Source organism: Chelmon rostratus, chromosome 22 (assembly GCF_017976325.1).
Source record: "Chelmon rostratus isolate fCheRos1 chromosome 22, fCheRos1.pri, whole genome shotgun sequence".
Classification (NCBI taxonomy): domain Eukaryota; kingdom Metazoa; phylum Chordata; class Actinopteri; order Chaetodontiformes; family Chaetodontidae; genus Chelmon; species Chelmon rostratus.
In genome coordinates, this window is record NC_055679.1 from 3,454,008 (window position 1) to 3,481,549 (window position 27,542).

General features: G+C 44.4%; 2 protein-coding genes across 2 annotated transcripts; one reads left to right on the forward strand and one right to left on the reverse strand.

Annotated features, from left to right (window-relative positions):
- Window positions 1-8,763: 8,763 nt before the first annotated feature.
- On the forward strand, window positions 8,764-23,183 carry LOC121625804 (prestin-like). Its single transcript, XM_041964071.1, is given in 19 exon segments — window positions 8,764-8,898; window positions 10,217-10,516; window positions 11,564-11,703; window positions 12,147-12,257; window positions 15,474-15,655; window positions 15,933-16,097; window positions 16,267-16,502; window positions 16,703-16,850; window positions 17,527-17,640; window positions 17,766-17,843; window positions 18,095-18,190; window positions 18,676-18,782; window positions 18,926-18,995; window positions 19,108-19,200; window positions 20,680-20,784; window positions 21,099-21,305; window positions 21,478-21,532; window positions 21,926-22,038; window positions 22,040-23,183. Coding segments are annotated over 18 exon segments (2,253 nt in total). The 5' UTR covers window positions 8,764-8,898; window positions 10,217-10,337; the 3' UTR covers window positions 22,094-23,183.
- On the reverse strand, window positions 22,925-27,474 carry psmc2 (proteasome 26S subunit, ATPase 2). The gene is made up of 12 exons (XM_041964075.1): window positions 27,323-27,474; window positions 26,974-27,011; window positions 26,779-26,860; window positions 26,573-26,672; window positions 26,068-26,199; window positions 25,885-25,957; window positions 25,623-25,718; window positions 24,867-25,031; window positions 24,694-24,781; window positions 24,213-24,415; window positions 23,951-24,047; window positions 22,925-23,205 (listed from the first exon to the last, which is right to left on the reverse strand). Exons 1-12 carry the CDS (start codon window positions 27,390-27,392, stop codon window positions 23,048-23,050), a joined length of 1,302 nt encoding a protein of 433 aa, XP_041820009.1. The 5' UTR covers window positions 27,393-27,474; the 3' UTR covers window positions 22,925-23,047.
- Window positions 27,475-27,542: the final 68 nt, after the last annotated feature.

Consider the following 27,542-nt stretch of genomic DNA (forward strand, 5'->3'; position numbering starts at 1 on the left):
TGTTGGCTCAGAGCTAGGTGCAGAGAAATCCATCGCTATGCCAGAGTTGATGTCCGCTTGTCCTCACATAAGTGTTTTAATTGGTGGGGTTCCAGTGCCATGTTTAGTTGACACAGGTTCCATGGTGTCCACTATAACGGAATCTTTCTTTGTGCAGAACTTTGCTCCTTGGGGGGAAGAGAAGCTAAAGTCATGCCACTGGCTACAACTGAAGGCGGCCAACGGGCTAGAAATACCATATGTAGGTTATCTTGAGCTTGACGTTGAGCTTTGCGACAAGGTAATGACAAAGCGTGGGGTGCTGGTGGTTAAAGACCCCCCAGGTCACTCCTCTTCCTCACCAGGTATACTGGGTATGAACATTCTTAAATCATGCTATAAAGAGTTGTTTGTACACCATGGTCCTGCTCTTTTTGATCTGCCCTCTGTGTTACAGGCCCCCAGTCCACTCCAACAAGCCCTACAGCAGTGTCACCAAGCCCAGGCCACTGCACCCCCTGAACACTCAGGCAGAGCTAGAGTGAAGGGTAGGCGGGTTTTTAGAGTTCCTGGCGGCAGCATGAAGCTAGTGGCTGCCACCTGCTTCCAGCAGCATTTGAGCAATGATGTCTTGTTCGAACCTCTGAGTGACGGGTTACCTGCAGGTTTACTGGCCTCTCCAGCTCTCGTTCGACCAACAAGGGGTACAGTGTACATTCCGATTGTCAATGTAGGAGGTAGTGATGTTGTGCTTTACCCGAGGACTGTGATAGGCTCGATAAGTCATGCCAAGGTAGTGAGTTTGCCCACCGGGGTTACGGAGATTGAGGGACTTACCTCGGCTAGAGTGTCTTCTCAGACAATCTCCGGCTCAGTGCAGGAGAAAATTAATGCTGTTGATTTGTCGGCCCTGTCAGAGCATGATCAGTGTCAGGTTAGAGCCCTTTTGCAGGAACACAGCAGTGTATTTTCAGCTCATGATGGAGACTTAGGCTGTACTAACCTGATTTCTCACGATATTCCTTTACTGGATGAGACACCAATACGACAGAGGTATAGGCGCATTCCTCCCTCAGAGTATGATGCTGTTAAAGCCCATATTCACCAGCTTCTCGAGTCACATGTTATCAGGGAAAGTAACAGCCCCTTCGCTTCTCCCATAGTCCTCGTCAGGAAGAAGGATGGCACTCTTCGGCTGTGTGTGGACTACAGGCTGCTTAACAGCAAGACACGGAAGGATGCCTTCCCCCTGCCCAGGATCGAGGAGTCCTTGGATGCCCTCTCTGGAGCTCGCTGGTTCTCCACCCTAGACCTGGCTAGTGGGTACAATCAAGTGCCGGTAACCGAGAAGGACAAAATGAAAACTGCTTTTTGTACACCATTTGGCCTTTTTGAATGGAATAGAATGCCTTTTGGACTTTGCAATGCACCAAGTACATTTCAGAGGCTCATGGAAAGGATTTTTGGAGCTCAAAATTACCAGTCCTTGTTATTATACCTCGATGACATTGTTGTTTTCTCTTCCACGGTAGCCCAACACATGGAGCGTCTCGATTCAGTGCTGGGATGGCTGAAGCAAGAGAATCTCAAGGCAAAGCTGGAGAAATGCTGCTTCTTCAAGGAGGAGGTTGGTTACCTAGGCCATGTGATCTCGAAAGAGGGGGTGGCTACCGATCCTCGTAAGATTGAAACAGTCTCCAGCTGGAAAAGGCCCACTAATGTCACTGAGTTGCAGTCATTTTTGGGGTTTGCCAGCTACTATAGACGTTTTGTTGGTGGTTTCGCTAAGCTGGCAGCCCCTCTTCACCGGCTGGTCGCTGAGTTGAGAGGCACAAAAAAACGCAGAAAATCTGAGCAGCCTCTAATGGCTGCATGGACTGACCAGTGCGAAGAGAGCTTTGAAGGTCTCAAGCGCCACCTTGTGGAGGCTCCAGTGCTGGCCTATGCCAATTTTTCGCTGCCCTTCATCCTGGAAGTGGATGCCAGCCACAGCGGGTTGGGAGCTGTTCTTTCCCAGGAGCAGGACGGTAAGGTTCAGCCAATAGCATATGCCAGCCGTGGCCTTAGGCCAACAGAACGTAATATGAACAATTACAGTTCTATGAAGCTTGAATTTTTGGCTCTTAAATGGGCCATGACTGAAAAGTTTAGAGAATATCTGTTGGGTCAGAAATGCATCGTCTATACTGACAATAACCCCCTAAGTCACCTCTCGACAGCAAAGTTGGGTGCTGTGGAACAACGTTGGGCATCAGAACTCGCCAACTTTGATTATGTCATCAAGTACAGACCTGGAAAAAGTAATGGAAATGCTGATGCCCTATCACGACAGTACTTACCTGCATCAGTCACAGCTGACAATCTGGCACCTGGCACCCGTCTTCCACAGGCCATCCAGGGAGTATCAAATCCAGTGCCCGAGGTAACTCAGAATACCATATCTGTATTTCCAAGTCATTCTGTTACTGATCTCCATGCTCTACAGGCAGCTGACTCTGTAATCCGTGACTTCTTGATGTTTTGGACTCGCACGAGGGCCCCAGACGCAGCAGAGCAACGTGCACTGTCCAAACAGGCCCTAGCATTGGTAAAACAGTGGGATCGGATTGTGGAGCAAGATGGAGTGTTATACCGTAAGGTCTTCCAACCCGACGGGGATGAGGTACTCCAGCTGGTCCTGCCCTCCTCACTGAAAACCCAGGTGTTGCATCAGCTACACAATGAGCATGGCCACCAGGGGGTGGATCGGACCACCAGTTTAGTGTGGCAGAGGTGCTACTGGCCGGGCCTGCACCAGGATGTCAAGCGCTGGTGTCAAGAGTGTGAAAGGTGTCAGGTCGCCAAGGACACTCGGCCAACAGTTCGCACCTTCATGGGTCATCTCCTCGCTGCTCGTCCAAACCAGATCCTGGCAGTGGACTTCACCTTGTTGGAGCCTTCTAAAAATGACATGGAAAATGTGTTGGTAATGACAGATGTCTTTTCTAAATACACTCTGGCAGTCCCCACTAAGGACCAACGTGCAACAACTGTGGCCAAAATATTAGTAAACGAGTGGTTCTGCAAGTTTGGTGTGCCCAGCCGCATTCACTCCGACCAGGGTCGAAATTTTGAGAGTGATTTAATCCAACAGTTGTGCACCTTGTATGGCATCAAAAAGACTCGCACTACACCCTACCATCCTGAAGGAAATGGCCAGTGTGAGAGGTTTAATAGGACCCTGCACGACCTTCTTCGCACATTGCCTACAACAAAAAAGAGAGACTGGTCATCTTATCTGCCTCAAGTGGTGTTTTCGTACAACACAACAGTTCATCAATCCACTGGTGAGTCCCCATTCTTCTTAATGTTTGGTCAAGATCCCCTGTTACCTGTTGACTTTCTTCTAGGAAGAGCCCCAGTCCCAGTGGCAGGAAGTACACAAGACTGGATTGTGGAGCATCAAACCAGGCTCCGGCTGGCTTTTGAAGGAGCCACAGAGCATCTGCAAGCTGCTGCAAACCGTCGCAAAACACGTCATGATGCAAAGGTGAGGGATTCCTCCCTGCAAGTTGGACAGCTGGTGTACCTCAAGGACGTGGGCATCAGGGGTCGCCATAAGATCCAGAATGTGTGGAGCTCTGTATTGTACGAGGTTGTGAAGGTCCCCCAGGGAGGTGGATCTGTTTACACCGTTGCTCCATTGGATGACCCCAGTAAGGTAAAGCACGTTCACCGCACCTTACTGAAGAGTTGCCTTCAAGGTACCGTGGGGGACAAAAGCACCAATACCTGTTCACCTGAGGACGTGGCATCCTATCCCTTGGCAGAGGACTCATTAGATGAGGATTTGTGTGTAATCCAGCCAGAATCCACTCAAACTCATGTGCCTGTGAATCTTTCATGCCCACAGGTTGATGTTGCGCCAGCCCCTATGCCTCAGCCTGATTCTTTAGTGCCCTCTGCATCTTCAGGTGGGCAGTTACAGGCTTGGCCCCCACTTCACCAGGCAGGGAACCGACAGGAAACTGAGCCTGAAGCGGTGAGGAGGTCCAACAGGTCGACAGCTGGAAGGCACACAAATATTCACCGCCTACCCCAGGCTGTGGGGAGCAGGGCGATTGGGGCTGCGAACTCCCAGGTACATGTATCTGACATTTTTAGACCTTGGCAATAATCAATCGCCGAGTCGGCGATTCAAAGGTAGGGGGAGATGTGGCAGAGAGAGCCTGAGCTGGAGGCTGCGGATTGGTCAGCCCCTCCCCTTTTCCCAACCCCTCTAAATTGGTAGCCTATTTAAGACACCTGTGGCATGAAGGCTGCCCTTTCTTTGTCTGTGCCTGGTGGCTGCCACATGGTCGTGTGTCTGAGGTGGGTAATGTGGCCTGGAGGTCATTTTAGACTTCTTGTGACTTTTATTTTAACATGGGCATTGTGAGCATGTGTTGTGTTTGTGTTTGGTAGTTTGCTGTCTGTGTGCTGGTGACCTGGTCGTCGTGGTGTGCATTGGGAGGGATTTGAGGTTTGTTAACTTTTCAACAATGTTCAACTTCCACAAACCCCACAAAATGTTAACACTGTTTGCCTCTTTTGTAGTGGTGACTTGTTCCAGACTGAGGACATCAGGGTAACTGTAGTACCTGCTCAGACACAATCAGCTGCTGTTTTGTTTTGTGCTGTTTTGTTTTGTTTTGTTTTGCTGTGTTTTGTTGGATTCGTTTGTTGTGTTTGTTTCAATTGTTTTGCCTTGTATCTGTTTTGTTTTTGATTTATTTGTGCTGTTTGTCTTGGGTTATTTGTTTTAGATTTGGGTGTTGTAAGTGCTATTAAAAATTGCCCTTTTAGTTCGAACCAACTGGTTTAATACAGTTTTAACTGTTTCTTTGGTAACATTTGCTTTCTCCTCCCTTACAGTGCAGTGGTTGCTGGCCGGCGGTGGAGGCTAGGCACTCGGGGTGGTTCCCGGCACCTTTCCGTTGTCGTGATAAGGGCACTGGGACACGATAGTTTGCACCCGTTTGCTGTGTGTTTGCTGTGAGTTCACGAGTGGTGAGTAAGTGCACTCCTGGGACACCTCCTTCGGTAGTTTGCCTCCCCCTTGCTGGCTTCCACTCACTTCCCCTTCCCTTTTTTTTTCTGATAGTTTTAATATTTCACTTTGGAAGTGTTTTAAGTGAAAACAGTTACTGTAATAAATTTCCATACATCCTACCGTAATTTTGATCTGCATTCATTGCTCAGTGCTAATCTCTTCTTTCCCTCCAACAGACACTTCCAGTTTAATGTTTTTTTGTTTAAATCATTAATAAATTCTGATTTGCTTTTGAACCACGTCTCTGCCTGTAGTGCTCGAACCTGTGTTTGCCTTACTGTGTAGAACTGGGTAAAACTCCTTGGGTGAAAGTCCCTAGGTGGCGTTGTCTGGCTTGCAATTTGTATTTTGTTACCGCCCCTATATAATATAACGGTACCACCACCGCGTTGCCACACTAACGTTACCGCAGCCACAGCCTCAAATCAAAATGTGGAGCAAACAGTGACACAAAACGTCCCTTTAGCTCACACAAACAGTTAATCAAACCAACTAACCGTGTTAATCCTCCGGGTGATTGTCCCTCGCGTCCCTTCGGTGAGGTGGGTGTCACTCGCTTTGACTGTGTAGAAATAAACGCGTCAGAGAATAAAGAGTGATTAATACGACGAACGTCACACTAGTTTAAAATGTCAATACAGTGAACGCAAAGGTGGAAAATGAGGCTGAATTACCTTCTCTTGTTCTCCGGGCGGGTGGTACCAAGTCCATGCACCGACAGTTAATAATATTTGGAAAAAATCCGCGGCAGGTCCCACAATTCAGTGCGGTTCATGTAATTTGCTGTGTTTTTGTGTGGAGAGTCTTAATACGGTATTTTGCACTGAAATAACACTAATAAAATGCTGTGAAATCCCAGTAATAATTAAAACAACAAATAATACAGTTTACTGTGATGGCACTGTTTTTACAGTAAACTTCTAAATTAGTGTCATACTGCGAACATTAAAGTTAAATACTGTAAAGTAATAATACTGCAATTTAGAGTGAAGTTTTACAGTTGACTATTGTGAAATCCTGGTAATTATTTACAGTGCACAGACGGCCCTGTCCACCACGAGTGATTTCCCCTCCAAACTTCTCACAGGGTTTCATTTCAATAAGATGCTCAAGGTGAGATTATACGATATATTTTAAATTTAGAGATCAGTCCAAAAAAATGAATGAACTTTTTACTCTTCCCTCTCCCGTTAACAATCTCACGATCCCTCAGGTTTATCCTGTGATGCTTTGGAGGAGCCCGATCCTTCAAACCCAAGTATTTAAGAGTAACTGCACCTCAAGGAGCTTCACCAGTAAAATACTGCTTACACGATGATGGATCAGTATTAACACCTAATGATAGAGAGATATATGTTAGAATCAGTGAATGGGGTCATTTCTCTGCAGAATGAGTGCCTTTACTTTTGATGCTTAAGGTACATTTTGGTGATAATACTTCAATTCTATTTCTTTAGTAGGATGATTTTGTTGTTTTGTTTATTTCATGTAAAGTTGGAGTCTTCAGTTTCTCAAACTCTCAAACTGTTTCTGCAGAAGGTCAGATTTTGATTTTATTAATGAACTGTTGCTGATCTCACACCAGTGATACCTCAGCATGTGGGAACCTGGTTACCAGGAGTGATGATGCATGGATTAGTTTTTTCTACCTTACTACATTTATTTTGTTTTGGACCATTCATCATTGCACTGATTGTTGTGTGTTTAAATTAGAATTTCCTGAAAAAAAAATTAAAATTTCAGGCCATGTCACACCAAATCTGGTGTTGTTTTATGTGTGTTTTCATCAAGGAAGCAATAAAAAACACAATAATTGAGACAATGGCAGCATTACAATAGCTCAGTGGTAAATTGGGGGTCATAGTTCTCCCACTAAAATAGTGTAAGATCAGTTCATTTTGTGACATCAATTTTACAGCTGCATGACTGTTCTGAATGCATTTTCATATTATAAATCACACTTAAGCTGAAATTGCATGTATGAGAAGTCGCATTTCTCACATTTGGTTGGTATTATCACAGCTAAAAGCGTGAGAAAACATTGTGACTAAACTCTGCAGTGAAATGTGTTAACTCTTTGGCTGTTATCGCCCCCTAATGGAAACAGACTGTTAATACAGAGAGTCAGGTGGATTCAACGCATCGAATACTGTCTGCATTTCACATTCACTTTCACTTTAACTGTACTCACTGCATGTTCTGCTCTGCATACAAAATATGAACAACACGCTCTAGTTTCCCATTTTCTGTAGTTTTTATTTGTGAATGGGATATTGTTGGCTGGGGGTTCGTCTCACTGGTCTCTTTAATGGAGGAACACAGAGGAACCAATATATCAAAATGATCAGGGAAGTTACAAGTGAAAGCCCTGCATTCACTTGCGATCTTATTTAAGTAAAAGTCTGTAAGTAATAACAGCAAAATGTACTGACGGTAAAAGTAGTCATTGTGCAGTAAAATGGTCCCTGTCAGTGTTTTACTATTATATGTGATGTTGCTGCATTAATGTGAATGTTCTACTGTACTGGACTTGAGTAAATGTACTTAGTTGCATTACACCACTGCAAAGCAAGCCATCAGAGCAGATATCAAATAAAAAACAAGTAGTGTGAAATTTAATGAAATCATCATCACCATCATCATCATCATGTGTTTGAAAACGAAATTCTTTGTTAGAGGGATGTGTAACACGTGGAGAGGGGCGTGAACTTTTTTAATGATTATTTATATAAATATTTATGTTGTTGAAAAGCACACTGTGAAGAGATTATATATAATTCCCCTGTTCATTTTGCACCGTGAGAGAAAGGACGGCAGGGGGAGAGCCAGCCACGTGATCACCACATGTCTTTATCATTCAGCTTCCTGCCCCCAGACAGCCAGAGATCCACAGCAGACAAGAGCTCTCACTGCGACAACAATTTAAACTACTACAACGTTTCACTTTCATTACAGAATCCCTCCAAATAAAATGTGACCATAAACCTTTCCTGACATGCAGTTTTCAAGAACAAGATCATATTATATATAAATAGATTTAAAATTGCCAACATTTTAGGGAATGAAAAATAGATTTAGAAAGGACAAGGTCAGTAAATGTGCCAATATGATGCTTATCACATTGCTCATGCATCAGTCCTAAAAAAAGCCTCAATAAAAATGAATCTAAAGTTAGAAAAGTCATATTTGATTGAAGAATACATCAAAAGGGCAAGAAACTGACCAAACATTCAATACTAGATTAATTTGATAGCGAATGCTTTTTGATACTCGTTTGGGTTTCAGAATGTATTGAGAGCATCAAATTCTTCATGTCAATAAATTCCACTCAAGATACAGCTAAAGAGTGAATAAATGAACAAATAATAAAATATGAAAATTCATTTAATCTCAACGAATATGGGAGCTGTCAGAGGGACTCAGACTGTAGTATTGTAATATTTTGTGGGTGTTTCTGTAGATAGAGACGTATATATTATAATATAAAACAACATCTGCCAGTTTCATAGCTAAATAATAATGTAACGTTAATCTGAAACTCATGTGGGAACACAGCATTAGAAATCTGGCAAGCAACGCCGTGGCTCAAAACTCCCAGTGTTTAGGACTACAAACTGGCAAGAGGAGAGCGCATGCGTGAGGATCGTTGCAGACCGGAAGGCGAAAAGGAATTTCACCATACAGAAAGTCATCTTTCAACGTAGACTATCTCTGGTCTCTCATAAACGGTAGCTGATGTGTGCCGACCAAGGACGTTGTCATTGTTAAACTTTAACTCAAGAGGTCAGATCATATAATCATATTCTTCTTCATCCGGCAGCATCTCCAGGAGCTGGAGGAGTGCGGAGGTAAGAGCCCTGTCTTTACTAGCATCTTTATGTTAGCTTAAACGCTGAGCTTTGGAGCGCCAGAAAAAACGCTCTCCTGTCAAAGAGGGGGTAGAGTAGTTGGACACTGGTTTATATTTGTAACACGAATATTACTGTTCTCACATTTCAAATGTCTGAAGTCGCTGTTTGTCCTTTATCAATGTCGTGTTAGCTAGCTAACGTAGAGGAAAGGTGACTAAAGAAGCGCGAGGCTCTCAGACGTGTGTGCGTCAGAGAGTTGAGTGAATCCGTGGACTCAGTCTGATCCGTCTGCATGTCACAGACAACGCATATTTACAGCTGTTTTTAGCTATTTTGACCATCCTTTAATTGGTTTGAGTACATTTGAAAGGAAAAAAATCAGAATTCTCTGATTCCACGATTAAACGTGGACATTTTCTGGTTTCTTCACTCTCTCACTGACAGTAAACTGAATATCTTTGGGGTTGTGGACAGAACAAGTCATTTGAGGACATCGTCCTGAGCATGTTCTGACATTTGATTGACCAAACAATTAATTGATTTGCCAAGAAAATGATCGACAGATTATTTAATAATGAGAATAATTAATTGCAGCCTTGCACATATTATATACAATCTTCTGTTACAAGCTTTCATGCCTTCAGAGAATAATATAGCTGTTAAATAGTTTTTTTTTTGTTTAGCATCAATCCTTTATTTTATAGCTATTTCATTCATTTGGATCCAGAAATGTGTATCTATGTATATGCTAAACTTTTTATTGAATTAAAGCTTTTTCTGTCACAGAAGATGAGCTTACTGTAAATTCACTATGAAGTCATATGTAGACACTTTATACCACCTTTTTTTTTTGTTTCTTGTCTGACTTTAAAGGCAACACCCTGCTGTGTCCAACTGACAAACTGTATTCTGTGATACATAAAGCATAAAACAAGGAATATATTTGCGTATGTGTTCTTGGTTCCGTGGATGTCGAAACACGAAGGCGTGTGATTGCAGGACTCTCACGCCTGCTATGAAACCTGTCGTGCTCTGACAGGAAGCGGGGAGGAACCTTTACGCCATATGATTTTGTACAGCAGAGTCGGTCCCAACAATAGATCCCATGTAACACAACCCACCTAGTTGCATAAACTGTCCAAAGACCAAATATTGGCTAAAAATCTGATAAGTCCCAGCACAAAAATGCACAAACACCAAGGCCCGCTTGGTTATCTTTCACTCCTGCTCTTGTTATCTGAAAGTAGTGAACCGAAAAGCAAAACAGCTAGTGTTGGAATAACATCTATCTCATCTTTTCTCGCCATCTGAGCAGACCGAGAAAGTGCAGACAGTTGGAGCGGTTAAAGGAATGAAGACACGCCATCCAGAACAATGACGGAGAAGAAAAAGCAGGGGAGATAAGCAACACCGGCGAGACATATACGCTCAGCACGATGAGCCCTCCTGCCTCTGCTATGGAGCAAGAAGAAGCTGCAGCTCGGGAGGAGGCAGACTCGCCGCTGATGTACAGGATAGAGCGCCCGGTCTATGATGAAGCCTTCATCCGCTCGCAGCTTCTCCACCGCAGAGAAAACTCTACCACCCTCCGGCAGAGGCTGGCACAACAGTTCCGGTAAGTTCGGACTGTGGAATTTACCTCTGGATTTGTCCTGCTGAAGTGCTGTTGAGCAAACCATTGAATTAGTGTAGCTATGTTCTCGCAAGTTAAAAAGGAAATATTCCTACAGGGCTCAATTAACTAAGCACAACTTCAGTGGAAATGCAATTACATTTTCCCAGAGCAAAAGAATCGACATATTCAGACACGCTGTTTGATCTGAGCCCGAAGATATTTAACTGACATTAAATAGAAACCTTATATTTGAGAAACAGGAACCAATGTTTGATAATGGCTTGCCTGTTAACTGACTGAAAAGGTTTCGCCAAGTTCCCCACTCACACAAAGTGCTTGTCCTCCTGCCTCCGGCTTGTTAATTTGAAGGTAGTCCGGCTCTGTCACAGGCTAACCCGGCGCTATATGATCATATGTCCCGCCTGGTGACTGAATGTAAGGCCCCAGCTTGTGGATGGTGAGGAGCATGATGGAGCATGTGGTGGCAGTTTAGAGCACCGTGTTAGCAACGAGCACGAAACACGTTGGGTGTGTTTTTTTTTCATTGTAAGAATAAAAAAGCCCTCAACAAAAAAGTGCCTGTGATCACCTGTCCTCTGGCTTTTATGGGTACAGTGAACAGTTCAACACTGTTAAAACTTCTGGCTCAGTGAAATGACACAATGCCAAGCAGTATGTCACTGGTCTGAATTTCTCTTTACGGTCTTTAAATCAGTTAAAGGCAGTTGAAACAGCAAGAATATTTCCCCATCATAGTCCTGTGCTGAAATGAAGGATCCATTTTATTATAATTCTCTTTTTGTCAAGTTTAATTCCTTGGTTAGCATAACCCTCCCATCTCCCTCATGGTGATTGTCTGTTTTTGGTAGGGTATGAGATTTATGAAGTATATCTTGTAAGTGATTTCATGGCTATGAGTCAAGTAAGGAAGAGGAACTGTAGTTGTCGGGATACTATTTTTCTGATGGGACATAAAAAGTGTGAACTATTATTATTGTATTTGATTACAAACCCATGTGACACTAATCCACATGTCTCCCTTCAAAGGTGCTCATCAGAGAAGGCCAAGGCAGCAGCTTTGAGCTTCCTACCAATTCTGACGTGGCTGCCATCCTATCCAATCAAGCAGTACCTGTTTTCGGATGTGGTCTCAGGTCTCAGCACGGGAGTTGTACAGCTTCCTCAAGGTCAGCGCCCTGCAGCCCCTTTCAGGCATGCACTTAATTCAAAACAGCAAACGAGGGGACGTCTTTGGAAGAATGGTGGAGTTCATCTTTGCAGTAGAGTTCTGCACACTTGAAGAATCTATGGCAGGGGCCAGGAAGGATTGTGGGGGAGAAAACACCTTAGACACTTTATTTGTCACCCATCTGTATGTTTGAAGGCCTAACAAATGTTAAGTATTCCAAGGCCTTGTACAGTAGCACGGGCTAAATTTGGCTAGTCTGGTCATCTGGAATGACATAAGGGTTAAGTGTGTGCTGGGCCGGTTTCCAACTCCTGATGGGTTGCTTTCAGCTTCACACTGTCACTGTTTTGGTTCCTCTGCAGCTCTGCGGTTGTGATGCAATCACTTGGCTTCTGGGACTGTTGAGTTTATTTCCATCCGTCTCTCTCCTCCGCTCCGCAGGACTAGCCTATGCTATGCTGGCTGCCGTGCCTCCAGTTTATGGCCTCTACTCCTCGTTCTACCCGGTCCTGCTCTACACCTTCTTTGGCACGTCCAGACACATATCCATAGGTGAGAAATTGCCTTAAAGCTTCATGTAGAGGCTTTGTTAATCTCCTCTTGTAAACTGTGGTTGGTGCCTGTATGGAGATTCAGTAGAAACAGACACCTGATGGATCCCATGGGTGCCTTTTGTGCTGTTACCTTATGTCCCTTTGTGTATTGTTCTATGTCAACATGCCAAAAATGAGAAATGACCAATCCAAACAGACTTGACAGACCATCTAGGCCTAATTACTGGTTTCTGAACTATGATTGGACAATTGCTGCTTGGGGGCGGGGTTAATGAACTATCAATAGGGAGCATATATAAAAAATCCATACAATTAAATGCAATCATTGCAAAAGACCCAAACTTTGGCACTTGGCCATTTTTTGCAATGGTTCCTGGAAGCCTGTTCCTAATTAATTATCTTACCCCACATTTTTTCAGTTTTAAGTAAATTTTCCATTGATTAAAAAAACGATAAACAGTAGCACACCAACGTTGTTCCTTTTTTATGATGTTTTTTATTGGAATGAAACATGTTTAAATTTAACTGTGGATGTGTGGAAGCCATTGGCCTTTTCACACAGCCAGGTTGCTCCTCACAGTCAGTGCCAAGAACACCGTGATCAACTAAAACTGCCAACCATCTCTGTCTCACACACACACACACACACACACACACACACACACAGAGGAGGCACAGCACTGCTCTGGGAGTCAACTCAATTAACTATTTGAAGTTTTACAATCTACAGACTGGTCCAGGATAATGAGATGAAAGCTTTGGTTGTCTTTGAGATGCCGTGAGGGGGAAATGTTTTCAGTCAGATGTGATAACCGTGTCCTCAGCTGACATCCGTGGCGGTGTTGTGAAATTTCAGTGACCCACCCCTGACATCTCACCCATCTGACTACTTTCTTTCCCAGAAAGGGTGCCAAGTCATCTCAAATGTGAGCTATAAGGTATGAGTCCTCCAGACAAATGGCTGCAATAAACTAAACCTGCTCAGCCTTTTGAAACAAAGGATCTCATCTCAAGTGAACAACAGGAAGCAGTTGGCTCTACTGTATAACGGCCTCTGCCACAAATCTTGCCTGATAGCAGGTTGCTATGGAAATGATGATCCCTTAACTCCTGGCAAGAGTGAGGGGGAATAACTGGGCTGCTGTTCAAGTGCTGGGCAAGATGGCCTTTTCACTCAGAGGGATCCACACACACACACACACACACACACACACTCATGTGCTGTACAGCCCCTGGCCTGGACATACAGGAAGTGATACTAAGATGAATTCCATCCGTGATTCAGACATAATGATATTTGACCGAGGACTGCTGTGTTTGTTTTGGTGTTACTCTGCTGCATTTTTCTGCAGCGGGGGCCAACACTGATAAGAGTGTGTGTGTGTGTGTGTGTGTGTGTGTGTGTGTGTGTGTGTGTGTGTGTGTGGTGACTGATAAAGAGTATGCATTTTTCATAATGTTCCGATGCAAAGCCAAGCTTCATCTACATTCACATATGGCCATAAATGCCCACAGTCTAGCTGTACTTTCAAGATCAGAGTTTGAGTCAGAATATAGGAGGTGCCAGGCACATTTATACATATTATACAGAAGCACAGAGGTGTAACTGTGCTTGGTCAAATTTCTGTTAAAGTAGCGTGAGTGTAATGAACTCTCATGTGGCTGTATGTTAAGCAGTAGTGGTAGAAAAAAACTGATGCCAACGTTAGTATGACTCTGTCATTTCTTCAAACCTGCAACCTTGTGGTGTTCCGATACCGTTCACATGTTGTTACGCTTGTTAATGTTCATCCTGGTCTAATTTAATGGTGATGTTTAAGGCTGTCCGCTGCCTTTTCTCAAGCTCAAACTGCCAACCGTCCCTGTCCCACACACGAGCGGTCAGCTCAGTTATTTTTGTCGTTATTTTTTAAATGTTTGCTTGTATAGAGACAAGTCCCTCTTCAGTTTGAGTTTGAATGTCACAGTCAGGGTCCAGTTTCAGTTCTGCCTGTAAGCGAGCCTGAAACTGTGTGTGGAACCACAAGGTCACTGAATACCTGAGGAGCCCGAATATATATGTGTTCATCGATGATTTTAAGATGAGCACATTTAATAAAGTGATTAAAACTTAACATATTAGATTTTTCAAAGAATGTGGCAATAATACAATCTTATCAGCTTCCTGTCTAAAATGTGAATTGCTCAATTGCATATCGTCATAAGAGGCTTGGTTGTTGTAAATGCTGCTTGTGACAATCTTAAGAGATTGTGCAATAACTTCAGCGTGAAACGATCATAGGCTTGGCTCAGGCTGCAGGTAAATCAGATTTGCTTCTGAAATCAGATCTCTAAGACGGACTGTCTGCACTGTTATTTGCAAGTAATCAGATTAGATGTGTTTGTACAGACATTACCAACCTATCTGCATGGGTTGCTGTGGTAACAGCATCGGTAACTATAGACACTGGCGACGTGGCTTTCCAACAGGGAAGCATGAGAAATGGCAGTCATCTTCCCCTCTAAACAACGGCGCTGGCATGTTGTGCTGCAGAGCTCCTGTATGCCACAGGCTGGTGTACACGGTGATGTTGGATTTGGGCGGGCAAACTGAACAAGGCCATAGAGGGTATGGAAATTAGCTATCTGAACAAGTTACACACTGATCCAGATCAGGAGGTGTTTTGATGCGCTCTCTGTAGCTACAATCGACGTGAGCAGCGGGATAGTGAAATTTTAGTGACCTGACACCCCCCCTCGCACCCATCTGACTATTTTCATTCCACGAAAGGTCTCCAAGACATCTCAAATGTCAGCTCCAACCTTTAAGCCTGTCTGACAAATGGCTGCGATAAACCAAACCCACTCAACATTTTGAAACAAAAGATCTGATCTCAGCTGAACAACAGGACACAGTTGGATTCACTATAAAATGGCCTGTGCCTAAAATTAAGCCTGATCACAGGTAGCTGTGGAAATGATGATCCCTTAGTGTCTGGCAGAGAGTGAGAGGGAATAGCTTGGCTGCTGTTCAAGTGCTGGGCAAGATGGCCTTTTCACTCAGAGGGATGTAGCACATGACAGGGTGCAGGCTCACACTGACACACATAGTTTAGGTGCATGATTCCTTAGTTACAGTGGACGTCATGATACTGCACAGAGCCAAGCCTGGAAAGATGAGGCACTCATATTTCAACCATAATAAAGTTTGTTTGTGTGTGTGTGTGATCTGCAGGCACCTTTGCAGTGATAAGTCTGATGATTGGGGGTGTCGCAGTGAGGGAGGCTCCAGACTCCATGTTTTACGTCCAGTCTGCCAACGGATCCAACACGTCTGCCGTCCTGGACGTGGCGGCTCGTGACGCCAGGCGGGTGCAGGTGGCCGTGGCGCTCACGACCCTGGTGGGAATCATCCAGGTCAGCCTAGAAAAACCACACTCGGCCAGCATAACTGCCGTCAGCCCCCACAGAGCGTCTCATCTTTGGTTTGGAATATCGCAGTGAAGTGATACAGCTTTCTGAAATCTTCTCACGCTCAAAAATCACTGTTTACCCAAAGGATGTTTGAATCCCTGTTGATGTATCCACACACTGAATGAATGTTTTCATTTGAAACAGAACTGTGTAGCTGGTGCTTATCGCCTCACCTCTTTCTCATGTCAGGCTTTCTTCTTTTCTTTTTCCTTTCTTTCAGTTTGTCTTGGGTCTTCTCAGGTTTGGCTTTGTGGCGATCTACCTCACAGAGCCCTTAGTGCGAGGCTTCACTACAGCAGCATCCGTGCACGTTGTTGTCTCTCAGCTAAAGTACCTGCTGGGGGTGAAAACACAGCGCTTCAGTGGGCCCCTCTCTGCAGTTTATGTGAGTTTTAATAGCTTGTGGAGGGTTTGAAGGTAGAAAGAGTGCAATGGTAGCCACCTTGATTTTGGAGTTGGGAGAAATAGCTTTTTGCGTAATTTTCTAGGTCTGGTTGTATACATTACTTAAATGCACTGTAAATGGTCACGCTGTCCTATTTCTTTTGCCCCAGAGCGTAATGGCGGTACTCAGTGACATCGCCAACACCAATGTCACCACGCTCATCCTGGGCCTCGCTTGCATCGTCTTCCTGTACGCGGTCAAAGACCTAAACGAGCGCTTCAAGAAGAAGCTGCCCATCCCCATTCCTGGAGAAATTATAGTGGTCATCGTGTCAACCGGCGTCTCGTATGGCCTGTCCTTATCAGACGACTACCAGGTGGATGTGGTTGGGAAGATACCGGCTGGGTAGGTTGTTGCCTTCTCGTTTTGTCACGGGAGTTTATGGAACGTTTCAGAATTTAGAAAGGCGTGTTTCAGTCAGTGGGTTTTACAGCTGGGAGATATGAAATATATTATAGAACATGTGTTTCATATCTTCATTCTATTAATTTTTTAGTTTAAGGCTCCTCTTCTGAATGCTCTTTTGTTAACTTGTGTGTTCTCAGGCTTCTCCCTCCTGCTGCCCCAGACTTCTCCCTCTTACCCAGACTGGTCACAGACTCCTTTGCTGTAGCAATTGTAGGATTCTCAATGGGCATCTCGCTTGCTAAGATCTTTGCCTTGAAGCACGGCTACAGCGTGGACAGCAACCAGGTGAGTGTGGACGTGCGAGGAGCTGCTGATGAGCTACAGATCCCGGCACAGCCACGCACGCTAACCTGATAATCAATGCATTTACACACTCTTAGCGGTGTAAACCCGTAACTGGCTTAGGGTCAGAGAAACCTGCCCGGCTAGAATTATCATTGAGTAAGATGATTTCTCTCCAAGTATAACAGTAACCAGCTTTCTAACCAGCTTTTGATATGTGAGCCCATGCAAGACAAAAACTTCTTAATAGTTTCCAACGCTGAACAATGAAGTATTTGTAAAATTGAGACACAATTGTGCAGTGAGGAAAAGCTGTTCTCCATCTGTATGTCTGTCTGCTACAACACGAATGTTGTGTTTTTTGTATTTGGCCTTTGGCTCACACGCCTTTGACAAGGATACAGGAGCATGTAGACACAAGTCACATGGATTCACAAGCAGAGTAAGGCTGTATAAAACAGTGAATATCCCAATGATGACAAGACCTTAGTTCACTCAATAAGCTGTATGTTACAGTGTCTGATTAGGTATGAATAATCACATGTGTCTGTCACACTGGACTGTCCGGAAATGAGAAGCCAGTGGAACTTCACCTCAGCATGATTGACCCATAAGATGTTCTCTGGAGTTCAGTGTAGTTTACTCTGTCAACATCTGAGACCAAACGCTTGTGTTCCAGGAGCTGATTGCCCTCGGCCTGTGTAACTTCATCAGCTCTTTCTTCCAAACCTTCGCCGTCACTTGCTCCATGTCCAGGAGCCTGGTGCAGGAGAGCACTGGCGGGAAAACGCAGGTACAACACACACACACACACACACACACACCACACACTTTGATGAAATTGGTGAATTGGTGTTGCAAAACCATAACAAGAATGAGAGTTGATGTTGACGCAGTTATCGCTGTATTCGCATTCAGATCGCAGGGCTGCTGGCATCTCTCATGGTGCTGCTGGTGGTGGTGGCCATCGGTTTCATCTTCCAGCCGCTCCCTCAGGTGGGTGAAGCTGCGGAGCTGATGACGCAGAGCTTCCTGTCCGGCAGCTCGGCGTCACCGGCGGAGCGGCGGACGCTCTTATTTTCTTCTCAGTCTGCTGAGCAAACAGCGGCTGACAGCTCCACTGATACAGCATTGAAGGCACAAATGATGAGTTAATGCTTCATGTGTGAGACTGCCAAGACTCTTTCCTAATGTGTTTCTGTCTCGCTGTGTTCTCATGTTGTATTGTGCTCTGTTCCGTGTCCCAGAGTGCCCTTGGTTCCATCATCATGGTGAACCTGTTGGGGATGTTCAAACAGTTCAGAGACATTCCAAGTCTGTGGAGGAGCAGCAAGATCGAACTGGTCAGTCTGCCAAGTCAAAAGTGACATCAGAAACATTAGTGAGCAGTAGAGGTCCTCAGCTGGGCTGCTGCACCAAGTCTAATCTAGTTGGTGTCCCGTTCAACGTCATGGTCCACCTTGGAAAAAGAACCATGTCGAGTTATGACCTTGTAATGACATGATTGTAGATTTTAAATGTTTTTATCTTCTATCTATCAGAAAGTTAGATACGAAGCTGTACTTATAAGTTGTTTAATATATGGTTTTGAAACAACAATACATCATTGTTAGAGTCAGTGTAATTCCTCTCTTCCGTTACAGAAGACACATGAGAGATGATGACTTGGAGCCTCTGCCAGTGATGTTGTCAGTATGACAAAATAGAAAAAAACACCCTGTTCCTTCCCTCTGAGATGAGGAAAAGAGGATGTAGTTGTTTGTATTCGCCCTCTGCTGTAACACTTGATGTTGGTGTATTTCTGATTCTTCCCTTTTCTCTCTCTCAGGCCATCTGGCTGGTATCCTTCGTGGCATCCGTGCTGTTTGGCCTGGATTATGGCCTCCTGGTAGCGGTTGCGTTCGCGATACTGACAGTCATCTACAGAACACAGAGGTATTGATAAGCGGCAGTTTCCATCGCATCATTATTCACTATATTCAGTGTGTAAACATGACACGTATCACAGCATGTAAATACATTACACATACATACACATGCTAACTGAAGCGTTTCTGACCTTTCTCCTTGTCTTTCAGCCCTCAAAGTGCCGTCCTGGGCCATGTGTCCGGCACAGGGCTGTACTGTGACGTGGACGAGTATGAAGAGGTGAGTGTGTTAGAAGAGAAAACGCTAGTGGGAACCTAAAGCGTCTAAAAACGTCACACTGAGCGTGTTGGTCTGAACTCTGAGCACCTGCGATTGGTGTTTTTGTTCCCAGGCGGCTGAATATGAGGGGATTAAGATTTTCCACTCCAACTCTTCAATCTACTTTGCTAACAGTGACCTTTATGTGAACACCCTGAAGGAGAAGGTAATCTTAGCCTGAATGTGTGTGTGTGTGTGTGTGCATGTGTGCATGTTTATGAAGTACTGTACAGAATGTAAAAGAAACCTACCCCACTGACATGTGTGGAGGAGAGAGCTATTACAACTGACCACTGGCCCAGAAAAAAATGCAACAAAAAGCAGAATGCAATGATTAGCAGAAGCTTTTCGACCTATATTCAACTGAGCGCAGCACAAAAACAAGATATCAAATGTTCAGACTGATAAACTTGGTAAATGCACACTCATTATGAATGTGCTGGCTTCACCGTGGTCCAAAACATTTGGGACAAGGTCATGTCACTGTGTTGCGTCACCTTTTTCTGTAAACAACTCTGTTTGGCCTTTGTAATGTGCCCCACACTTTGAACGGGAGACAGATGAGGACTGCAGGCAGGACAGTCTCTCACCTGCACTCTTTTATTATGAAGCTAAACTGTAGTAACATGTGCAGAATGTGGCTTAACTCAATGCAATTAAAATGTAGACTGTTAAAAGGCGGATGGAGCCAGAAAACACGGTATCCAACTATCTCCTATCTCATGAAGCACTGACTGACTGAATGTGGTGTAAATACAAAGGTGACAGTATGACTGCGTTTTTTAGTCCAGAAATATGTTTAACAAGATTTAGTGAATTTGTCCTGTTTAAAGGAATAGGACAAATTCCTAAACATGAAGCTAAGGGGGTACTTCACCTTTGGACACAGCCAGGCTAGCTGTCTCCTCAGACAGATCTTTATGCTAAGATAAGCTGGAATTAGCGTCATAGTTGGCAGACATTAGAGTGATATTAGTTTTATCTTATCAATATGGATGTTAACAAAGAGATTTTGTCATATCTACATACGATGGTGAACTGCAATACAGATTAAAATAGTAGCCTCAAAAGACTGAAAATGACTACCAGGAACATGAGCTGGTTCCACATCAAGCAGCAAGCAGCATAGCAAATATGTTCAGTTCCTTTTTTTTTTTTTTTTTTTTTACTTCTCATGATCTGAAATGCCTGAAGGAGTTTTCACACTCCCCAGCATGTTCAGATGTCATAGCAGGCTTTGCTCCATGTTTTCCTCTGTCCAGCTGCTCATTGGACACCCAAACTCCAGTAAAGGCGCTAGCTTTATTGGAGCACATTTGTCCATGTAGCCACCTTGTTTGTAGCTGTAATAATGTAAAAAAAAAAAAATTTATCACTGTGAGCTTGCCCCCACAAACTGACTCTGATGTGTTTGTCCATTTCTTTTGGAAACCAGCAAACCATGTCAAGGAATTTTGCTTATTTTTTAACAACCTTTAAAACCGCTACATACAAAGCAAAGATACAGAAATGTGTATTTTTTTCCTGATCAGTTTGGAACCATTTGAGCATGGACAAAAAAGTGCTGACTAGAACAGAGCTGCTAAAAAGGACATTACAAACTGTTTCACTGACACGTCTGCTGATACTGGTGATGCGTTCGCAGACAGGAGTAAACCCTGTGCACTTACAAGCTGCCCGGAAAGCCCGGAAGAAGCAGAGGGAGAAGGCCAATGGCAACCAGAACTCTCCACTGAAGATCTGTGCCAGGGTGAGTATTTGCCTCCTGGTAGCTGTGTACACAGTGAGCTGTGTTGACAGTGTAAATATGCGACATGCTGGCTCATGTACAGTAGGAGGGTGTGACTGAGTCCTCGGGGGGTTTTATTGGACGATGTTTCTCAGGCTTTGGTGCATTAATTTGATCCAAAGCATTAATACCATAGTTTACTTGTACCGGTGAAATGACAGACTCTGGCTCCCTGCAGCTGTAGTACCGGGACATACAGAAAAATGGCAACCTGAAATGCACTGTGGCTTATTGAATTCCCATCGTAAAGCATCTGTTGCTTTGATGGGTTCCAGTATAAGGAGCAGGGAGTGACCCATGAGGTTTTGTCCCAGAAACATGTGACGGAGGAGCAGAGAAACGGCCAGCTGGAGGACAGACACAGCGAGTCAGACTTGGAGGAGGCCATCTTCCTCGAACCTCTCAGCACTGTCCACTCCATCATCCTGGACTGGACGTCTGCCAGCTTCATCGACTCTGTGGGAGCCAAAGCCATCAAACAGGTCCTTCCCTTTTTCACACTGGTGATATTTTCAATATCAGGTTTGCTACAAAGTGTACATGTAAATTCTCTTGTTTCACTCGTGCCACAGCGTCAGTTCAGGGATGCTTGTATGTTGCGTCCTGATGTTCAGGATTCAACCTCAGTGAGTAAGTCGCTGTCTGTCTCTGCAGGTTATTAAGGAATATGCAGCTGTCGATGTTCAAGTGGTCATAGCCGGCTGCAGCAGTAAGTAATCATGATAACTTCTCTCTGTGTTTGTTTAAAGCATACCTGCAGTGCTAACTTGATGTGCCAGATGGTTTGTTACACACAGCCATTTGTGAAGCCGTCCATGGAAACAGTTTGGAAAAGGGCAGGCAAAAAATACTTGGCATGTGATTAGATGAGCCATCGGTCTATCACGGCCAAACTTGAACCACTCAAATCACCCATAGCTGCTAGTAGTTCCTCGTAGGACGCCAACTGGTTTGATCAAATGCGATTCACAAGTACATAAGAAGAAGTCTGGCAAGATGGCTTTAGTAGCTACTTGTGGCTAAATCATGAAGTAGCTTCACCTGCTGGAGAACAGTTTGTATCTGGTCTGACTGATCACGTGTCTCTGCCTCGATCTACAAGGAAACCTCCTGTCTGAGCTGGACGCCTTGCAGTTTTTCACGGGGATCGTGACTCCAGCGACGGTGTTCCCCACCGTCCACGATGCCGTGCTGCACTGTCAGCGCTCCAATTCCTGCCCGCCAGCCGCTCCGACCAGCGTCGCGACCTGACGGGAGGCGACGCCCGTAACCGAGGACAAACCGCTGCAGCAAGATCCCGACCTGGATGGCAGATCTGGGAGGTTCCGCACCAAACTGTAGGAGTGATGAACTTTGTCTCTACTGATGGTCGAGCGTCACAGTAGAGGTGACCTGAGCGATCATTCATATTGAATAGTGTTTGTAGCCCAGGCGGATGCTCTTCTCTCTCACCTCACGCCCTTGTTAACTCAAAAGTGCCCAGAGCAGCGAGACACAAGGCAGTTTTATGAAGCTTTTATCCAATCAGTAATTCAGGATTTCCAAATGACATTCCTATAGCCTTATTCCTGTGCGTCCTCTCTCGAGTGGATTGTTAGAGTTGCACTTTGAGAGTATTTTTGTATTTCTGTTTGACGTCTCACTACACTGCTGGGAGAAGTACATTTTTAAACTGCTGTTGGTCCTAACGACCTTGTTGGACTGATTTCTGTAAGAGTTCACAAACTTCTATGAAACTGACTAGAAGCTGTCCGTCATTTTCATGCTGTATCAGATGTTTATGGTTACTGAGAAATTGTCTTCATGGATTTGAGTGTATTTTCAGCTGTAATTCTGTGTGATTGTGTATTTAAACCAGCAGAGCACTATCATTGGTCAATTTGCATCATGTTTGTTGTTACAGTATACTTGTACTACTGTTTGGGTCCGAGTGCAACAATAAGGTAGTATTGTACATGCTGTCAGTGCACATTTCAGCATAGTGAGTGTTCTGTTTTTTTAAAGCTCTAGTTGCGCTATCATAGTGTAACACAGGAGGCCTTTAAAGTTACCATGTGGTTGTTTTACAGTCTAACTGTTTGACAAAACTGAGACTCAACTCTGGAATAAACTTTATTTTTAATTGAACAAGAATGACAACAAAAGGACAATATTTTTTGACTCGGCTCTCGGGTTCTTTAGACAGTAAAAAGCCAAAGTGGAAACTCACTCACACACACACTTCTCAGTTGTATGTCATGTATCTGGGGGTGGCGCTGAACTTGGCGTAGGACTTGATGACCTTGTTAACGGCCTCCAGGAAGTCTTTCTCTGTGGCGATCTTCCTGCGGGCTCTGATGGCGAACATGCCTGCCTCTGTGCACACGCTGCGGATCTCAGCGCCTGGCAGGAAACAGCAAATTCTGCTCACACAACGTTTTTCAGGACGAACAGGAAATACTGTGTCGAGGTTTGGTCATTCGTGTAGCACAGCCCTGTTAGGTTTTTTAGGTTGAGATGCTTCTGCGGCCTTTTTGTTATCAAGGACCGTAAAAAAAAAACTTTTACTAAGAATGTAGAGCAAAACATTTGTCTTCTGGCCTTGGCTTCCTTTATAGACAGCGTTGTCTCTATACATAGCTGAGATCCTGTTAGATAAAGTAAAATAAAATTTCCCCTGACTCGTCATCTGTCCTGTGAAAACCATAAAAACAGGTCTGCTTTCATCTTTGTGACAAGATATAATTCACTGGGAATTTCAATAGTTTATTTAGCTTAAGAAGAATGACGATCCTGTCAACACAAAGGACATTTAATCCTTTTGGTTTATCTGAAAAATTAAAAAATCACTACGTTGAGAGATCTGTGGTTTTGATTGGACAGTGACAAATGGTGTTTCAGTGCACCCTTGTGGCCAAACATCAGTACTACAGGAATGAACAAATAAAAGCCAATTAGTAACTGTTGACTGGATCAACTGGGAGCTTAATCAGTGTTACAGTGACCCTGGAATGATCATTTCAGAACAGGAAGGAGGGAAATATAATGTCAAAGAAAAGACGTAGCTGTTTTAATAACAACATAGAAATACAGGGAGAATGCAGGTCTTTGGAGGACATGTGACAGAACGCAGCTGTGTTAGTCTTACCAGTGCTGTTGGGACAGAGGCGAGCCAGCAGCTCAAAGCGAATGTCTCTCTCCACACTCATAGAGCGGGCATGGATCTTAAAGATGTGTGTGCGACCCTGAAACACAAAACAAACAGGGGTGAGGTTATGGCTCCATGAAAGAAAAACGAAGAGAAGAAGGGATACACAGAAAGAAACAGTCCAATTTCATGACTAATGATATAGGTTTGTGGTTGACTCATGAGAATATGTCTTCATGTCTTGTGAGCTCCTTTAACTCACCTCCAGGTCAGGCAGGCTGAACTCGATCTTCCTGTCCAGACGTCCAGGTCTCATCAGGGCCGGGTCTAGGGTGTCTGGTCTGTTGGTGGCCATCAGGACTTTGATGTTGCCTCGAGGGTCGAAGCCGTCCAGCTGGTTGATGAGCTCCAGCATAGTCCTCTGGACCTCGTTGTCTCCACCAGCACCGTCATCAAAACGAGCACCTGGCAGGTAAACGAAGCCCATGTGTTACGTGGGAATATTCATGCATTTCACGACGGGACAAAACACAAAAATTGCACATGAAGAAACACTGCACCACAGCTCCCTAAAATTCCACACATTTTGATACACATTATTGTTGGTAATCTGAAAAACATTTTACATTGAGATTATAGACATGGTTTAAGCCATTCTGAACGGCTCATATTCACAGGCATACTAGAGTAACAGTACTGTAATGAAAACACAGCAAAGACTGAGACAGTGGGCCGAGCTTTACCTCCAATGGCATCGATTTCGTCAAAGAAGATCAGACAAGCCTTCTTTGTCCTGGCCATCTCAAACAGTTCACGCACCATCCTGGCCCCCTGCAAAACCGATGTTTACATTCATCAGGACTCTGAACGGCTGCTACCCTTTGCCAGGTGTTTCTCCACCTCTTCTCACACTCACCTCTCCCACATACTTCTGCACCAGCTCAGAGCCGATGACTCTGATGAAGCAGGCGTCGGTCCTGTTCGCCACGGCGCGGGCGCACAGGGTCTTTCCTGTGCCGGGCGGCCCGAACAGCAGCACGCCTTTCGGAGGCTCGATACCCAAATTGACAAACCTCTCAGGCTGGAGAGCAGAGGACAGAGAGGAACAAGAGGATCAGTCAGGATGGAGGCATGTGTAATCTCTTTCAACTGGCAGTGAGGAGATGTTTAATGCTGGGCTCAGACTACATGAATCTAGCCTGCTTTACCAGCGCTGTGGCCCAGTAGATGTACAAATTATAACCGAATGGGCCAAAGTGTACTCTGCCTCTTGCATTTGCTTTATATGTTATAGCGCATCCACAGCTGTTTTTCTTTCTTTTTGGTCCACAAGATGGCCAGCATCACTCACAACACTTCTGTCAGTTGCTTCACCCGCCTCCCCGACATCTTGTACATGACCATGAAATAAGACGTGCTGTGATTGGTCGGGGTCATACACGTAGTCTTGCCAGTCACCCGACCAAAACAAAACAGGATTTTATGGTGCTCTGATCGATAATTCTGACACGGTGACCACCGTTAAAGACAAAAAAAAATTGTGTAGTCTGATCCCGGCCTTGGTCATCCCTGTTCCAAACTGGGGAATGGACAGTTGGTCTGAATGCTGAGGAAATGGAAAAGCTCTAGCAGTGATGGGGCTGTGGGATTTTCTTCATTTGTGAGCACTCACATGGAGCAGGGGGGTCTCGACCACTTCTCTCAGCTTCTCAATCTGCTCCTTACATCCACCAACGTCACTGTAGGTCACATCAGGCTTCTCCTCCACCTACAGCATGAGAACAAAGGAACTTGCAGAAGCCAACAGCAATATTTCATGCAATTTCATTTGGCAATAATGTTGGAAAAAGACAGATAAACTAAAATCTTAAACATCTCGACTCTGCACAGATTTGTGTCGAACAGTGATCAGTAATAACTGGGTGGATTCACACCTGCATCATGGTGACAGTTGGGTCAATCTTAGGAGGCAGAGGAATGTGGATCTGATACTTGTTTCTGTCGACACTGGAAGAACAGAGGAAACACTAAATTTAGCAGATTATTTCACTGGACATTTGACATAAATATGACTTTTAAATAATACTTCAAACACTTAAATAATCTGTCTGTCTCACCCGACTCTCATGCCCTCCTCGATGTCAGTCGGGGCCACCTGGTCGCTCAGGTCCACCACAAACTTGGCAAACTGTTTGACGTTGATAATGTATTTGGGGTCCTCGGAGTCTGCGTTGATGATCTTTGTGCATCTGTTTGAATAATACACAGAAAGAGTAACATATGGGACTACAAAATGATAGCAAAGATGTCTCTTGTACTGGCAGGAAAGATGGTAAAATATTGTTTACAGGCCATCACTGCAGAATATTTAAGATCTGTGAGGCAGAATAGCTTTTATTTAAGAATGAGAATAAACAGTATGTAATATTTTCTTTTTTACAGGGATGAAGTACTTGCTAAAGTGTGTTTCCTCACAGATCATGTCACATTGAACTTTGTCCAAAAAGCAAAAACCATCGTATCCAAAAATACTATCATAATATGATCATATCTGGCACAAAGTTAACTCAATAGACTCAAAAACACTGATTTTTTTTTCGGCTATCAGCCAGTTTGCTTTACCTTGCCACCTGCAGCGGCTGTTCGCTCTGCAGAGTCTGTTTGTCGGCAGCCAGATCCCAGAGTGCTGGTGGAGCCAGGCCTGTGTCTGACTCCTTAATGCCTGGCAAAGCCAAAAACACAACCCAGCATCCGGTCAGAACATCTGAAGCCAGCGGTTTCCTGAGATCATCAGTGACTCTAAGCGTATTTGTGGTTTGATCACCCACCTGTCAGCTCGTTGATCTTTTTGAGCAGCTGCTGGATGTCATCTTCCACTTGTTTGATCTGTCTGGAGTAGGTGCTTTGACCCTGGCGGTGACCAGCAAGGACTACATTAGAACCACTTTAAATGAACACTAATTAAGATGTAACTAATTTCACGGGATCTAAACGGTCTCAAGCTTTGCTTTGGCCATACTTACATATGTCTTCAGCAGGGCGATGTCCCCTTCATCCAAAGCTGTGAGGATGAAACAACATCAATGAGTTTGCACTCTGACAGTGTCAGCGGGCCGCTAGCATTGTTATCCAACTGAGCGATGCAGTTTACTTCATCATGGCTACATCTTTTATAGCAACTGCTTTCACTGCAAACATTTTAAAAGTTACAGTCATCGCCCCATGACAGCTAACGTTTACTTGAGCCAGTGGTTAACCGTAGCAGTTTAACTAGCAGAGCTAACGTTAGCTAAGCAGCTAACGTCGGCGATCCTCAGCAAAGAACATTGGTGTTTTAAAGAAATTAATTTCCTTTTTAGATATAGTGGTTACCTCTGATAGGTGCGTCATCCTTTTCCTCCTCCTTAGTCTTCCTTTGATCGTCTCCTAAATAATCCGGCATTGTAATCAGAGAATAAACTGTTTCTCACGAAAGACCGAGCTGCTTCAGCAGCCAAACTATACCATTACACAGCAGCTTTGAGTTTCCGCCGCTGGGTGCCCGTCACCGGAAATGCAGGTCGGAATTTTATTGAGGATGTACCACCAATAA

Bases quoted from the DNA above. Each gene is read 5' to 3' on its own strand.
- psmc2 (XM_041964075.1), bottom strand. From the start codon at position 27,392: ATGCCGGATTATTTAGGAGACGATCAAAGGAAGACTAAGGAGGAGGAA. The intron at 26,200-26,572 runs GTAAAGCAAACT...TTATTCAAACAG, and splicing joins CAGCCGCTGCAGGTGGCAAG to ATGCACAAAGATCATCAACG. The intron at 24,782-24,866 runs GTGAGTGTGAGA...TCGGTTTTGCAG, and splicing joins TGCAGAAGTATGTGGGAGAG to GGGGCCAGGATGGTGCGTGA.